At 38.1% G+C, this 17,083-nt stretch overlaps 1 protein-coding gene across 16 annotated transcripts in view; it reads left to right on the plus strand.

Annotated features, from left to right (window-relative positions):
- Positions 1–17,083, plus strand: part of prrc2c (proline-rich coiled-coil 2C) — a 78,240-nt gene that overhangs the window by 23,922 nt on the left and 37,235 nt on the right. For 15 of the 16 annotated variants that reach the window (XM_052010971.1, XM_052010972.1, XM_052010977.1 and 12 more), the window contains exons 6-15: positions 2,943–3,166; positions 4,788–4,852; positions 5,472–5,602; positions 5,682–5,769; positions 8,528–8,708; positions 9,451–9,537; positions 9,700–10,381; positions 14,023–14,195; positions 15,138–15,432; positions 16,527–16,737. In XM_052010971.1, coding sequence (XP_051866931.1) covers positions 2,943–3,166; positions 4,788–4,852; positions 5,472–5,602; positions 5,682–5,769; positions 8,528–8,708; positions 9,451–9,537; positions 9,700–10,381; positions 14,023–14,195; positions 15,138–15,432; positions 16,527–16,737 — 2,137 coding nt within the window. The remainder of the gene's footprint in view (positions 1–2,942; positions 3,167–4,787; positions 4,853–5,471; positions 5,603–5,681; positions 5,770–8,527; positions 8,709–9,450; positions 9,538–9,699; positions 10,382–14,022; positions 14,196–15,137; positions 15,433–16,526; positions 16,738–17,083) is intronic. The other variant, XM_052010974.1, reaches the window with a different exon arrangement.

Raw genomic sequence — 17,083 nt, forward strand, 5'->3', positions numbered from 1 at the left:
TTCCCTTTCTGGAGAATTTACAGCTAGGCTGTGGTCACAGGATAAATCTAACATTTTAAGACTGAGCTGGAAAAAAAAATTACTCGGGCTTGTGAATCATTCAGGGTTGTGAATCTTTGGAATTCTGTACTTCAAATACTCTTAACAATCAGTATATTTAAGAGCATGATCCACAGATTTTTGTGCACTAAAGGTATAGAATGCATGAAGGGTTATGGTGGGAATATGGTATAGTAGCTATCACTACCTTTCATGGTGGAGCAGGCTTGAGTGGCTGCATCACATAAGAAACTTGTTTTTTATGCTTTGTGTAGTAAATAGGATAGGAGCAGAATTTTAAGAGAATGGGCAAACAAAAGGCAGCTGCATTTTAATGCTAATTACATCACACTAAGATACTTCGGGAGGAACTGGTGGAAAAGTCCTATAATCTAAATGGTATAATTCAACATTCAGAGATTATACCTCACAAATCTTTGAAGGTGGCAGGGCAAGTTAATAAAACAGTTACAGCATGTGGTGTAGGCTTTGTAAATTGAAAAGAAAAACATGGAAGCCATGCAAAAAGTTTAGTCAAGTTGAACTGTGCAGTTCTGGAAACTGAAATATAAGAAATATTAATGTCTTGAAGATGTAGAAAATCCTAATCAAGCTTCAGGATAATATATTCCATTCAGGTGGCAATAGTGAAAAATTAGGATTTTGGAATCTGATTCCATGGAAACATGGAAGAGACAGACATTTGAAAAGAACTAGTCTGCAGAGTTGAGGAAAATGATGAGCTGAGGGACTAAATTGAGCAGCTCTTTAACAGTTGGCAAGAATGATCATAATATAAGCTGAAGTTGAATCAGGAGTTATTACTATAACTAGCAGTACTTTTCTTTTAGGCTGCCTATTGGATCATGAAAAACAAAGTAGTACAGAAATGTTTGTATATATTTTCTTTTTTCCATTCTTAAGCTGAAAATCACTTTTCTACTTGCCTTTTAAATACAACTCAGAATCATAGACTGATTGCACCAAAGGCGGCCATTTGACCCATTTAATCTGTGCTGATTCCTAATAGAACAATGCTGTCAGTCACCTTTCTGTACTTTTTGCATCCCTACAAATTCTGTTACCTGTTTGTTTACATCACCTTGCAATCAGTGAATTCCAAATGCTGACAACTGAGAGTTTCCTTGCACCTTTTGCTCAGTGTTAAGTCTGTGTCCACTTGCTTAAACCATCTGTTATTTAGCATATCTGAACCAGTTATGATCTTGTACATCTCTATCAAATCCCCTCTCATCTTTTAATTCTAATGAGAAAACCATAGTTTCTCTAGTTGAATCTTGTAACTGAACAGGAACACTATCGTATGGATGAGTGCCAATATCATGAATACAGGTCCTCCCCAAGTTACAGATTGCCTGTACGTATGAATGAAGCTTCGGGATACCGACTGGATTGATACGCTGGTGGCTGTGGGCATCTTCTGGATAGGAACTGGAGGGGTTATTTCTGTGTGCCAATGGGGAACTGGGTCCAGGCTGCTCAGAGCTGGAAGTACTGAGCAGACTTGCTCGCTCACTCACCGAGGCTAGCTGGCGGCTGATCTTCCTATCTCTGCTCGCTCTCCCATCATAGCTGTTTCTGTGATCCTCTCCCACACACAGTTGTTCATTTCTGACTTGTGAACAGTTCAGATTATGAACGGTTCAAAGAACAAACCCTGTTGTAACCTGGACACTGCCCATATTGTGCTAAGGAGGATTGAAGATGTTAATTGCTCAAAGAAGATAAAGCCTCATGGAACTACAAAGATAGAGAACTAAATAAACCTTGATCTTCTGTCTCCCAAGTGAGAAGCTGTTTTACTGAGGTGCTGGCAATTCCAAGTGGAACTGTTAGCTTGCAGCTCTAACTGTGCAGAAGTTTGGGGCTCTTGTTCAAGCATGTATGATTGCAGAATTTGCAACATTGCTCAACTAATTATAGTTATTGGGTCCATTGCACATCTGAAATCTGCCCATTGAACCTACAACCTTACAAATATTCAAGCTCTTTGACAGGTAGTTTACCTTTGGGTGGGTAGCTTAACCAGTGACTAAAACATTTCTATTGGTTTGATAATCAGTGTGGTCCCATGTGATGGAGGGTTCTGACCATCATAATTTAAAAATAAATCAAAAACATTCATCTGATATAAATTACTTGAATCAATAACTAAAGATTAAGCAATATTATAGCCACTTGCCTTTGCTTACCTTTTCATCCAGCTCAGTGTTTCTTTTAAATACATTGGGCTGTGCTACATACACCATCCCATGGGTTGGCATAATGCTGGGGGCCCAGTACGAGTCCAGGCTAGACCAAGGGCTCGGACATGCCAGCATCTCACCTCTAGAGCCTTCTATACTTCCGTGCTGCGCTGTGCAGGTGCAGAGGTCATGACTGTGCTGATCTATGAGAAGCATCTCCCTGGTGTGGCAAGATGTTTTGGACCACTTTTTTTTATTTACTCAGTCATGTTTCAGCAGTTTCACAGCTTCATCAAGTACACTTGGGCTTGCACAATAGTGCAGCTAGAAGAGCTGCCTCTTGCAGCACTAATGATCTGGGTTCAATCTTGATCTGTGGTGCTGTCCTTATGTTCTCCAGTTTCCTCCCACGTCCCAAAACCATGCAGCTTTGTAGCTTAATTGGCCACTATAAATTGTTTCAAGTGCGCAGGTGACAGGTAGGATCTGGGGATTTGATGGTAATGCGAGGAGAATAAAATGTGATTTTGGTAAGATGAATGTAAACAGGGCTTGATGGTCGCCCACTTCCATTCTGTATTCTTTTGATTCTATTACTTAAGAAGTAATGAGGCTTCAAAGGAGAGATCAGTGTTTTTGTAACTTATTCCACACAATACAATTTATAATTTAACTGTTAATTTTTGAACTATACAGATGTTGCTACTTGGAGAGATGTTGGAGGGAAGAATATGATGGAGCAAGATGGTAAACCTACTAATTTAGAAGATGGAGGGACCGGAATGCCAGAACTGAATGATGGCTACAGAGGTCTTGACAAACGTGATATACGAGAAAAGACATCACTGCCTCTAACTAAGATAAATGGACAGCTGGTTATCCCACCTGCACCACAATTTAGAGGAATAATGCCACCATATGTAAGTATTAATCTCTTGTTGTAAAGATGAGTGTGAATGTATAAGTTTTTTTTTCCCCAAAAGGTTACACTTAAAAGGTCCTTGCATGTCTTCAGGAGGTTTGAAAACGCTTTACAGAATATGGATTAATTTGCTTGCAGCTCCTGTGCCCTGTGGGAATTCCAGGGTATTTTGCATGCGGCCAATTGTTTAAAGGTGTACTTGGCTGCTACCAGGGATGAGAGGGGTCAGTTTTGTGAAGAAACTGGAGAATTTTTTTTATGGAGTATTTGAAGGTTGAACTTCAGAGGTCATCAGAATTTGGAAGGGTGTCAATGGAATGAATAAGGATAGTGAGAAAAGATTAATAATAGAGACACACGGATTCAAACTAATTTCCAAGCGAACTGAAATGATACTTTTTACAATGACTTGTTATCTACAGTGACTGAAATGGTGATGGAAGTCCTTTAGTGGTGACATTCAAAATTAAATTTGGCTTAAAAGGAGGAAAACAAAATATTGTGGAATAATTGTGAAAATGCAGGAGAGTAATACCATTGGATAGCTCCACCAAAGAGAATAAAAGAATTGGCATAGTGGGCCAAATGGTGCCCAGCTATGCTGTATAATTCTGTCCGTGTACCTGTGTTGAAAGCAAGCTTATCAAATAATTTAAGCGCAGCAGAATCTGATGGATAGCAGGGAGAATGACAAGTTGATCTATTTGATGGTCAAAGCATAATTGTTAGCCAGGAAAGAGAATTTCCTTGCTTTTCAATAAGGGCATGAGTTTTATTGAGTAAAAATCAGGTCTCTTTTTGACATTTCATCCAAAGGATGATGCTTTTGATAGATAAGTGCTTGGGCTTATGTTTATGGCAATGGTCATACTAGGTAAAGTTATTTTTAACAAAGTATTTGGAAAATATATGACACCAAAGATTTTGATCCTTGTTCATACTGTAAAGTTAAGTCAACAAGATTAAGATTGCATCTTAATTGGAAGGCAACAAAAATTTCTGATAAATTTTGAACTTGGACAAATTAAGAAAGCTTTACTGGAAAACATCTACATTCTATCTTCAAAGAAATGTTTTAAATTGTTTTTTTTGTTCTATCAATAGCAATTAGAAAAAAATAGTTAAAACTGCAGTCAGTAATGATTTACCTTTGAAATGGCTGTGATCAAATTGCTTTCAGTAAATGCATGCCATTCATTATTTTCCTTTTGTTATAAACAGCCCTCCAATTTCATTATGAAGATTTAGCCACCTTTACCCTAAATCACTCCCTCCATCGCCTGCTTTACAGTTTCTCTTTAACAATGCTTTAGGCACTCATGCTTGGTGTCTTCATTGCCATTTGTACTGCACCTATGGAATATCTTGGAACATATTTACCAAGTTCAGAGCACTGTATAAATGCATCTTGTTCTTGAAGTCCACATCTCAAAGCATTGTTTGCAATCATGTCTGTTCTACAAGTATCATTAAATGCAAAGGCAATCACAATTGAATTGATGTAGGAAGTTAAAAACTTAAGTAACTTAAATCAGAATTTATGAAGAATGAAGGATTTTTCTGTTAAAAGTTAAACCATCAAACATACATGTGATTTTTTTCTTTCTGCTTTCTTTCAGATGTCTCACGCATGCTCAAAAATGCAAGGGCCGCATCGGTTACCATACCCAGCACCAAATATCAAGTAAGCATACTAGTTTATTTAATTGGTTACAGTTGTTTGAGAAACAGCTTGTTTTGTGCTTCCAAGGGTAGGGAAATATTTGTTTTCATAAATAAAAATGAAAAATTTAGGCAGACAATTTTTGTACAGTTTTATCTGAATAAAGTAATAGACTGAAGTTCTGGTGATAGTTGTACTGGAAATAGTAATTGATTATTTTAAATCCCAATGTGCTCAGCGTTTTAGCATTATTTTAACATTAGTTCCTCTTTCATTCAAAATAAAAGAGGGAACTCTTCTGAGTAAACCAGAGCTCCAGTTATATACTATTAACATTTCACAGCTCATGGTATTAAAACTTCATCACATTTGTTCATCAAGGTGAAGGGTCGAGGACAGTCAGGGTTATGCATATGCTATTAAATATAGACATCAGAAATTATCAGAATTTAATGTGTCATTTAACAAATGAGCGTTATTTAATTTGATAACAAACTAGTTTTTCTCCCCTCGACTTAATTTAAACTGGATTGCATATAATTGCATGCTATAAAGTTATTTTTAACAGCCATTAAAGTTGTTTTCACTTGTAGAGTACAAAAAATTTATTTTTCTCCCAAACCTTTCTCGTACTGTTTAGGAACCAGAGTTCCACAAGGCAAGTACCTACTCAATGGGCTCTTGACCTCCTTGAAAGGCCTTCCATTATTAGTGCAAATGAATTGAAGGAACTTGATAACCTGGACACTGAAACAGATGATGGCTGGGCAGGTAAAACCATGAAATGTTAGATCAATTTTCAACAGAAGTTCAAATTGAGGAATTGAATTAAGTGTTTCTTCTATTTCAGGAGCCCAGTCTGAGGTGGATTACACCGAGAAGCTGAATTTCAGTGATGAAGATGAGGGAGGGCCCTCGGATAAGGACAAAGATGAAAGGTGGTATGATTTACCTTCTAAATGATAGGGTATAGTGTTACAAATTCTGATGGCCAGCTAGAGGTTTGGATTGTATTAAATACCTATAAAAAGTATAGGTGAGTCTCTAGGAGCAATTCTATTACACCTTTAAGGCTGTGAAATAATTATTTCCTCAGTTTATTGGCACAGCTGAGGTCTACAGTTTTTTTAGTTTAGTAATATATGGCACCTTGGTACATTTGATGGATCCTCAAGCACTTAACTGCTGCAATAACAATGATAGATCCTGAAACTCAACCTCCAGACTACTGAGATGTTTTTTTTAAGCTCCCTGGTGTTGAAAGCCTATCTGGAAATCAGACATTTAAAAATGGTTGAAATAGATAGAAATTAATTGGAGGGGGGGTGGGGAAAGCACTTAGCTGCACTTATCTTTTCACTCTAGGCCAGCAATTCCATTCTTCTCTTAATGCCTTCTGTCTGTTAACATGTTATTGATTAAGTTTTTGTTGATGCATAATTTCACTTTACACTTATTTATTTCAGATCAGTTTATAGTATCTTTCTCTCTTTGAATCAAGACCCCAGGGGAAAAGCGTTGCTTGCTCTTAACATTTTTTTCTTTTCCTAATATCCCTACAAAATCTCAAGCTTTTATGGCAAGTTTTATCTACAATTAGGACAGTCTAGAAATTACTATCAGAAATATTGATAGATAACTTGTGTTTATTGGCATGAACAATTGTGGGTTACACTGCTGCAGAAATTTTAGGGCTTTAATACCTAAGAAATTAAGCACAGTTTCCTGAATTTTAAACCGTAAATTTCTTTATTCAATGTTCATTTTTTATACTTGAGGGAGTCTTGTTCTGTATTTGTAAAGCAAGAATGTGGTTTAATGTTACTATTCTACCATTGATTTCTATGGTTTTTTTGCTTATGTAAAATATGTCCAAAGGTTTGGAGAAGTCCAAATAAAACACAGGAATTGCAACCATTTGATTCATAACATCCTTAAGTTGTAATTTGCCTGGCAGTATCATGCCCTAAACCACTGCATTTTTTCCCCTCCAGTTTCAAGTTGCTTGTATGTTCAGTTTTGACAGTTGATGTGCTAAAGGTTTTACTTCCCTGAGTTACTGTTTTACTGTCCCTGCCTTGGTCGTGCAGATTCCTTGCATGATCTCAATCCTACACCATAAGTTTTCTCCCTGTCCTTCAGATCCCAGAGGAGTAGCTTCTATTAAAAATTAGATATGATAGTTCATCCCGAATGCTCTTCCAGTTATTTTGGCATGTTAACTTTGTGCTAAATGGGACACACTCTGAACACTTGAAGTCAATCAGCTTCAAGAGGAAAGACTCCAATGGTCAGAACCATACATCTCTCAAAAGGTGGTTGTGAATGCTGGCGATTAGTCATCCTGGTTCCGGGCCATCACTCTGCAAGTTCCTCAGGGACCTGTCCATCCTCTACCTTTTATCACAAGGCCAGAAGTGCTGATATTCACTGAATACATAATGTTCACTTTCATTTGCAGCTCCTTAGAAAATGAAGCAGTCCATACCTGTATGCAGCAAAACTGAGCTAAAATTCAACTGTTGGTAAATGGCAATTAACTTCTGAGTCACAAAAATGCTAGGCAGTGACTTCCTCCTGCCTGCAGCTTCCCTTCCCAAGCTATACACCATCCTGACTTGTAAGTCTGTCACCATTCCTTTGTCATTAAGTCTAAATCCTGGAAATGCCTTTCCACTGCTACTTTGGAAGCAACTTCATCTGAGGGGCTGCACCAGTTCAAGAAGGCAGTTCAATATACCACCTTCTCGAGGGCAATTGGGGATGAATAATTGTTGGTCTCATTAACAATTGCACATCCTGAAAAATCAACACATTTCAACATTAAAACACATTGTTTTAATAATGACTGCATAAAATAGCCAGACCTTGATTTTAAATAACCATTTTAAAAACAAGGTGTCTAAAATTATGATTGATGGGCTACGTACAGGAAAGGACTTGGAGCTGAAATTGATGCCAGTATTTCTGTGCATGTGCCTGGAGGCTGCAGGGCACACATGCAGTAATACCAGATAATATAGAAGGTTCATTTTATATCATTTGTGCAAAATTTAACCATGTATGGCCTATCTAAATACAGCAGCAGAAGGGTTATTGCCTATTTCATTGGTTAAAAGGTTACACTATCTGGCCAGTTTTGGAAAACCACAAGGCCTCCTTCCTCACTGCCAATATCCTCAGTTCCATTCTTTTGTCTCTCCCCGCCACCCCCCCCCCCCCCGCAACACCTTAACATCCACTATCCTGCTCCTGCCACCATCATTATCTGCCCAGGAGTTCTCTTCTCACCCACCCCCAAAAAAACAGGCCTCTGCTTCCTTGATTGATGCAGTGGGTGGGAGATTGTAGGAAGGATATATTCAAAACCATGAGATTTGCCAGTTGACAAACATTGGAATCTTCTCAAGTTGACCGAGAGGCAAACTGAAGTGGGCCAATAGTTTGGCCCTCCCCAAAGAAATGCTTCCAGTTTAATGTTGTTTTAGGAATTTTTTTTTTCCTTGTTTGCAGTGATATGAAGAGTAAGCTCTGTAGTTTGAGGTTTTAAAATCAAATTGCTGATGCCATTGTGTGGAAGTGCAACAACTAAAGTGTAAAAGGGGAGGGTTGGAATTTGGGAACTGCCTAGCAGGTTTAATTTGGATTACAATGTTTTGGAGGGTACTGAAGTTTTATTTCTTTGAATGGTTACAGTGATGAGCAGGTTGGCAAAACGGAAAGTTTGGGGTCAAGAACTTCTGAGAGTCCTGATGTCCGGAAAGAAACAGAGTGTCCTGTTGGTAAAGATCTACCTGTTGAGCGTACAACATTACAGACAGCTCCACTGTCACCGAACACCAACTCTTCAAATAGAGGCCCACAGTCTGATCGCCAGGTAGACCTAAGTTCAGATCTCCTTGAGTGTGTGACCCTTTAGGTAAAATATGCAGTCATGTTGTTCTTCAACATCTTGGGGCACCATGAAGCATTTAATAGCTGATGATGGATAATTTATTGAGCCCACCAGTATGTTGATGTACTCTCCTGGACTTGTGCAATTTTTAACCCATGTATTTTCTCATTTCTACATTTCTGACACCATAAAATATTTAAAAACCATATCAAATATCATTGCTCTAGTTAATAATAAAAAGTTTCTGCGTCACTGAAAATAGTCCATCACAATGTTTGTCACTGGTTTATTTTGTAACTTCCACTTCAAGAAACATTTTCTATCACTGCTCATATGTTTCTTTGGGAAAGCAGTTGAGAATCAAAACAAAATGTTTGTGTTAATCCAGTCTCTAGAAATTTCAGTAGAATTTGGATTGCAAGCTTATTCGGACCACAAGGCAGATCTAAGTATTGTTTTAGATAAGAGTAGATCTTTAAATTTCCCTTTTATTGGAATGGAAAAACAAAATGGGCCTGCACTTGTGTATGGCCACTAATGCTTAGACTCCTGTCCCATTCTTCCTAAATGTCATAGCAGGTCAGGCTGCTGTGGAACAACTTCTGACTTGGTCACTTTAGCTCTATGTATACATGTCATTTTTTTCCCATTTTAAAGGATTTAATTGTTGCTGTTCTGGAGTGCAAGGTTTAGAATAAAATGCTGATAATTTTTTACCCTGTAGGATTTGGGACGGACATCATTGCAAACTGTAACACGAGACTTCCGAGGACCAGGAAATGTTTCAGTCAATCAGAAACCAGCTCCCCAGGTAACTTAAAGAATAAAGCCGTACAGACAAGAGAAGTGAAGTGTGCCATATTAGAATTGAGTTAATATATCATTTTTATTCAGTAAAATGACACCTGTTAATTTTAAGTGGACAGTGACTTAATTAAACAAATTGTACTTTTTTCCCCTAATTAAATCGTAGCACCTACCTCCCAATCGTCAAATTGGGCCAGGAAAGCATCCTATCAAACCTCTATTACTTAGTGACGGTGATGAAGCTTGGCGACAAAGAAGAAAGGCGTCAAATTCTGATGTTTCAGCTGCAGTTGAAAGAGCTAGAAAAAGGCGTGAGGAGGAGGAGCGACGAATGGAGGAGCAAAGGTTGGCAGCTTGTGCAGCAAAACTCAAAAAACTTGATGAAAAGTTTGGAACCCAATCTAAAGAAAAAAAGGCAAAGGAAAATGAAAAAGAAAAAGTAAAGATGAAGGAGAAGGCACAACAGGAGAAGGAAATCAAGGAAGTACAACAAAAGGAACAGCAGAAGGAACAACAAGAGATGGAAACAAAAAAGGAACAGGAAAAAGTAATTGAACAACCAGCAGAGTCAGAAAAGATTGAAAACCATCAGCAAAAGAAAGAAGAACAGTCAGAGACGACGGAAAAGGAGGATAAAAAAGAGGGAAAAGAGGAACAACCACTGGAAAAGGAGAAGACACAGCAACAAGAGACTGAAGAGGCAAAGGAATGCCAACAGGCAAAGGAGGAAGAGGAAAATATGAATGAAAGAGAGGCAGAGATTGAGAAAATCAAGGAAGAGTCTTGTAATGAGTCTGTTTTCAAAGAACAACAAACAGAGAATGAAAACAGCACTCAGACTGAATCAGGTACTTCATTTTCAAAAGAAAATGTGCGTGGTTTAACGTGGTAAAAAGCTTTTAATTTAGGCAATTGTCTGTTGACATTGAGCTATGCTGAAATAAAACCTGACACCTGGAGCCTAGAGGCATAGAGTTGTACAGCACAGAAACGGGCCCTTTGCCCATCTACAGTAATCCCATTTGCCCGCATTTCATCCATATCTTTTCTGCCTTGTCTGTCTAAATGACTCTTAAATGTAGAGATTGTATCTGATTCCACCACTATCTCTGGGCAGTGAGTTCCAGATATCACCCACTCTGGGTATATTAAAAAAAACTTACCCTCAAACCCTCTTTGAAACTCCTGCCTCTCACCGTAGACCTATGCCCTCTTGATTTTACTACCCTTACCGTGGGATATTCTCACTATCTATCCTATCTATGCCTCTTGTATATCTCTATCAGGTCATCCCTTGGTCTCCTTCACTCAGAAAATAGGTACCTAGTGGTACTGGAACTTAAATGTAAACTAAATTACAATTTTTTTTGTGTAGCCTTAGTAAAGGTTTTTCTAAGAAACCCTTTCTGTAATGTAAAGATTTTTAGAACCTTGTTTAAGATTGTATCCTTTTTATTTTAAAACAAGTATGGAACTAGCTTGGATGAGGTACCTTGGTCGGGCAAAAGACCTGTTTCCATGCTGTTTAACTCTGTGACTCTATCTATGACTATTTGGTACAGTAATATTTTACAGACAAGATTTGCTGGGATATTTCATTCCCTGATAGGAGTCTAGACATTGATTTTATGAGCAGAGTTCTTGATTGGGGTGGGAATAGGAAATGAATTTTGAAGTTTCTTCTGAAATAGTACTGCATTCAGTAGCTCATTCCCAAATGTTTAAACTGGAATTATTTTACTTAGCTTCTGGATTACTTCTCTTGCAATCTTTCAGCATGGCTTCCACTGTTAATCATTTAACTAAAGCTAGGATGAAATTGTGTTCTGCCTCAACCCTTTGGAGAAAAGGACAGAGGGATTTACATGCTCTGTCTTGGGCCATATCTGTTCTAATTGAAATATATTCCAGGATGCACCAGGCCGAATATCTCTTTTGATGAAAGGAAACTGTGGTCTGGTAGGCCATCCATATTTCTCCCAGAGGTGCACATTGCATTTACACATCAATCAGTAGCAAAGCGAGAGGTCTCCAATTTGCATCCTTTTCAGTTTTGTTGCAGTGAGTGCTTGAGAGCTCATTTTAAGCATCACTGCAATTCTTGCAATCAGTGGTAATCTGCATGCTTTGGTGCACTTAACTCTTGCATGCAAATCTGTTTGAGCCAAGATGCTTGCGATACTAATTTTCTCGCTTCAAATTTGCTAGCACTGCTTTTTTTTCATCATTATAAGAAGTTTTTCATCGTAGTATAATTTTGACCTGATCCAGCTGCATGGTAATGCTCTGCTTTGCCTCTGTGAATTGTCTCTGTATTTGTGTTGGTGTTTCCAGTTGCCTCTTGGAGTTCTGTGTTCAATTGCATGGTGATGATTCACTAAGATCTCTGTACTCCTGGTTTTAATCACTCTATCACTAATGCTAATTCATGTTTTCAGCTGTCTTGGCTATAAGTTCTAGAAATCATTCCCTAGTCATCTCTGCCTTTTTATCTATCCTCTATGACACTCAAAATTTACTGCTTTGACCAAGCTTTTGATCAACTGTCTCCATCTCCTTGGGTAGCTTGGTGTCAAAAATTTATAAGGACATAAATAAGGATGTGAGTGAGAGTCACGTGGTTCCCCACACTGGTTCTACCATTCAATAACATCATGACTGATCTGATCTTTTGCTTCAACTCCAGTTGGCCCCTTGTGCATACTCCAGCTTTTCAGTAAGATGGCTAAAGCACCATTTTTTTTTTAACACTAATCCCATATTCCTTGATTTGTAAAACATCATTCCCTCAGCCATCTTTTCAAGCCCTGTGGAAATTTTGTGTGCTTCAGTGGAAAAAGGCCCAGCCTGTTTCATCTCTCATAAGACAATCGCCTCTACCTAGGAATCAATATGGTAAACAATTGTTGTACTCCCTCTATTGCACATAGGCTAAGAAGAGCAGATTTGTGTACAGTATTGCAGATGCTTTAATTATTTAGGGCCTTGGTGAGACTGCTCTTATGCTCATCCATTTGCAATAAAAGTTTATCTTCCTAATTGCTTGCTGTATCCGTATGAACATATGTATGTACTTTAGTGATTCATGTCTTTCTAAACACCAAGCTCTTCCCCCATTTAAAGAGTTCTGTTTCTATTTTTATTGCCAAAGTCTATGATCTCGCATTTTGCAATCTGTCATGTCCTTATTCATTCATTTTGCTTTCCTAAGTCCCCCCCTGAAGCCTCGCTACTTTTTTTTTAACAGCCCACACTGCTACGTAGCTTTGTAACGACAGAGGTGGAAATATTGCACTGATCCCCTTATTCAAACTATTGATACAGCTTTTAAACAGCTGGAGTTGCCAATACTAGATTCCTCCACTAGGGGCAACATTCTCACAGCATCTACCTGTTAATCCCTCTTGATATTATGTTTCAAAGAAATCGCTACTCGTTTTTCTGAACACCAGAGAATGTGAGCCTGTTCTGCCCAGTTTTTCATGATGCAACTTCCTTATCCTAGTGGTAAATCGAGGAAGCCTTTGCTGTACATCTTTCCATAAATAAGGCGGTACACAGTACTCCGGGTGATCTTGTCAAAGCCCTGGACAGTTGCAGCAAAACATCCTTGCTCCTCTACTCCAACCCCATTGCAATTAAAGCCAACATCCCATTTGCTTCATTGCTGTACCTGCATGTTAATCTTGTAAATATCTGGTCATTCTAAACACCATCTGACAAAATTTAGATAATACTATTCTATCCTTACTACAAAAGTGGATAACTGCACCTTTCCCATTATACTCTGTATGTTATCATTTGCTTACTCAGCAAAATTATACCTTTTTCATTTTGTAGTCACTGTCTCTCTTCTGGCTTACTTTCCCAGCTACCTTTATATCATCAAGCATTAATACATTGCTTTCAGTCCCTTCATCTAAATCTGCAATGTACATTGTAAATTAGCTGAGCCTTGGGCATTGAGCCCTCAAGTACTTAGCCAGTTAGTTACAGCTTGTCGACATTTATCCAGTCCTTTTTTCTGTCTGTCAACGGATCCTCTATGCACAACAATACTTGTAACACCATTGGCCTTCAACTTGTGCAGTAACCTTTTATGTTGTACCTTATTGCAGGAATGCCTTTTAGAAATCAAAATACGCTACATCCTCTGGATTCCTTCCATCTATCCTGGTAGTAATATCTTCAGAATGCAACAAATTTGTTAAACATTCTTTCACTTCCATAAACCATGTTGACTCTGCGGAACCATGTTGTGCTTCTCTAAGTACTGTTATCACTTCTTAGTAATTGCCTCCAGCATTTTCCTGACAACTGATGTTATGCAAACAGGCCTGTAATCTTTTTTCTCTTTTCCCTCCTTTTATGAATAGTAGTGTTTTCAAATTGGGGAGTAGTGGTGGGGGCAAAGAGGCAGAAAGAACAAAGGGGAAGGTCTTATTGGTTACTAGGCAGAAAGTAATAATTTGAATTTTTGTATTGGCAGATGGTGCTTCTCAACCTGTTGATCAGTTGGACAGTACTCTCAATGAAAAAGAGATCACACAAACGCCAAATGACATGGATGTTGATTTGGCATCCCAGGCGCGGCCTGCAGCTCCCACTGGTTACTCAAAGCAGTTTCAGAAGTCATTGCCACCGCGATTTCAGCGACAACAGGTGGGGAGGAGGGTGTGGAGAAGTAGGCTAATATCTTAGTTGACTTGCTGAATGGGCATTTCCTGTTGTATTTTCTTTCAAAATGTGTACCCGTACACTAAGTATCATCGATGTGATGTGGGTACTTTAGTTTTGTAATAGTTAAATCACCTGCAAAAATCCAGGAGCAAATTAACACCTCATACTTTTGAATCGGAGTTTGAAGCTGGTGCAAACTGATGCTGCCAGTTGTGAGTTTCCTACATTGTTCTGCCATTGCAGTTGTCAATTTGCCTTTGAATTCTGGAATCTCTGCTCAGTCTCCAAATGCTCATTTAATAAATTGCTAACTGTTAAACCAGAGTTCTCAATACTAAATACTGTAGGTATACAATGAAATGGGTAATTTTATTCTACCTTAAGGATAGCTCATTTAGGGAATGAAAAATCCACATTCACATAGTCAGAGATCCACTTTTGAGTTTGGTGTAGAACAAGTAACTCATTATTCTTTGGTTAGCATGCTAAAGCTGACCTGGCAGTTCTTAATTCAAATGCCAAAAAATATATATTTGACATGCCTGATGAATTTGCAAATAAATATTGTTATATGATAAAACTGCAACATTTCTCAGTGTTAATATCTAGCTTTGAAAATCAATAGAACTACAGATGTTAGAAATCTGAAATAAAATTTAGAAAATGCTGGAAGTACTCAGCAGGTGAGAAAGCAGCTGTGGAAGGAGAAACAGAAGGTTTCAGATCCAGGATTACTCTGATGAGCTGCCCAGTTTTGATGAGCCAGAAACATTGACTGTTTCTCTTTTCACAGTTACTTCTTGACTTGCTAAGTATCCCCAGCATTTTCCTGTTTTATAACAACTATTTTTATTGACATTGCTGCTTGATTGCTTATCTTCAAAGGTTCATAGCTGAAATAATTTAATGAAGGTTTTTTTTCAGGAGCAGATGAAGCAGCAACAACAATGGCAGCAGCAGCCATCAGGCATCCATCAACAAACGCAATCCCAAACTCCAGCCCAGTCTCAGACCCAAACCCAGGCCAAGCCTCAGCCTTCTGGAGCTTCTGTGCCACCACCTCCACAGCATAGGCCTATATATCAGGCACCCTTAGCTCCTCATCATCAGCACCTGGCTTCAATGGGATTTGATCCACGTTGGATTATGATGCAGTCCTATTTGGATCCACGTATTATGTCTGGAAGGCCACCAATGGACATGACGCAAATTCACCCTGGTTAGTAATTTATAAGTCGCTCTAATTAGTTTTACATTTTTATGTAACCATGATTTTCTTTTCAACTGCTTTTAAAAGAGGTGAAATTCAAAGTGCTTTGATTTGGTAACTAATGACCCTTGGTGAAAAGTGAACATGTGAACTTGAAGGAATCAATATTAAGCTTGGTTCCAATGCCGCCTTTATGTGGAATGATACCACTTTGAGTGACAGGGAGAATAGATCACTTAAGTTGGTGGGCAAGAGTGTTACATTTTTCATTCATGTTCGTTGTTGAACGCCAGTGGTGTCGGTGCTGGCTAACTTATCAGGATCTGCATATCTGACTAGCAAAAAAATGTTAGGTAATGAATTAGTAGTTAACCAATCATATCACATAACCATTTCAAAGGGGCTGGGACCTTTATATTGTGGCTATTTTAAAAAAGTTTTAAAACAGATTTAAGATATCATGGGTTCAAATTAATGCTTCTGTAGCACGTGGAATAAATTTAATTTAAAACATTTTGAATTGAGCTTCGGTTGCTATTCCATGAATTAGATGTTTTTCATGTACAATACAAAAGAAATGCTGAAAATATTTATCAAATTGGGCAGCATCCAAAGAGAAATCGTTAACATTTCAGATCAGTAACCTTCTATGAACTGATGGGTTCTGATGAAAGGTCATTGACCTGAGACATGAATTCTTTCCCTCTTTTCTCAGATATTGACTGACTACATTTTCAGCATGTTCTTTTATTTCAGATTTTCTGGAGTCTGGTTTTTTGCTTTAGTATTTTTCGTATTTTTAGTACTTGAGGCCCTTGTGCATTTTGACCTATAGAAGAATTCTAAAGATCCAGCAGTACTTTTTTTAAATGTTAAGTTGTTAATATTGGCAGAGCCTTTCAGTTTGCTTTCAATTGCTTTTATTAATTCTTGTCAGTTTGCTCTTGATTTTACAAAATATATTGAGTTCAGAGGTGAATTTTAATTATTTCAAATTCTTTTGCAGTAGAAGTAAAGTTTCTCTTTAATATTTTACTGCTAATGACCTAATATTCGACACAGCCACTATCAATTTGTGTAACTGTGTTACTTGTTTGTTACAGGTATGATACCAACAAAACTAATGAGGAGAGATCAAATTGACAGCTCTGGTTCAGGATCTGAAACATTTGATCATCCATCGCGACCCACCAGAGATCACACCATTCAGTCCACTGAGCCTCAGATGGTGTGGGGATCAGAGTCTTATCCTCACACTGAACCACAACGAGCTACCACTCCTCCAGTAGTACTGGAAGAAAGTAAAGATTTAAGGTGAGTCTTTGAGGAACGAGTACAGTCAAGAAAAATATTTTATAATGTGAAGTTTTTATTTCAAAAAACCCATGTATCATGCAAATCTGGGTTCATTTATTCTGTACTAAATATATAAATATCAGTCAAACTGGCAGTAAAGGCACTAATTTAACCCAAAAGTATCTTCCTCAGGCTAGGAGGTACTGGGGAGAGGGTGATTAAAAATTCACTTGAGTTTTTATTATTTGTGTCATCTGCTGGATGTTCTGAGTGGATATTGGATAAAGGTGAGAACCAGAAATTGTGCTATCATATTGAAGTAGATAATGATTTTCAAGCTCACTTACTGTCCACATCTGCTGGA

This window comes from Pristis pectinata, chromosome 3 (assembly GCF_009764475.1).
Source record: "Pristis pectinata isolate sPriPec2 chromosome 3, sPriPec2.1.pri, whole genome shotgun sequence".
Classification (NCBI taxonomy): domain Eukaryota; kingdom Metazoa; phylum Chordata; class Chondrichthyes; order Rhinopristiformes; family Pristidae; genus Pristis; species Pristis pectinata.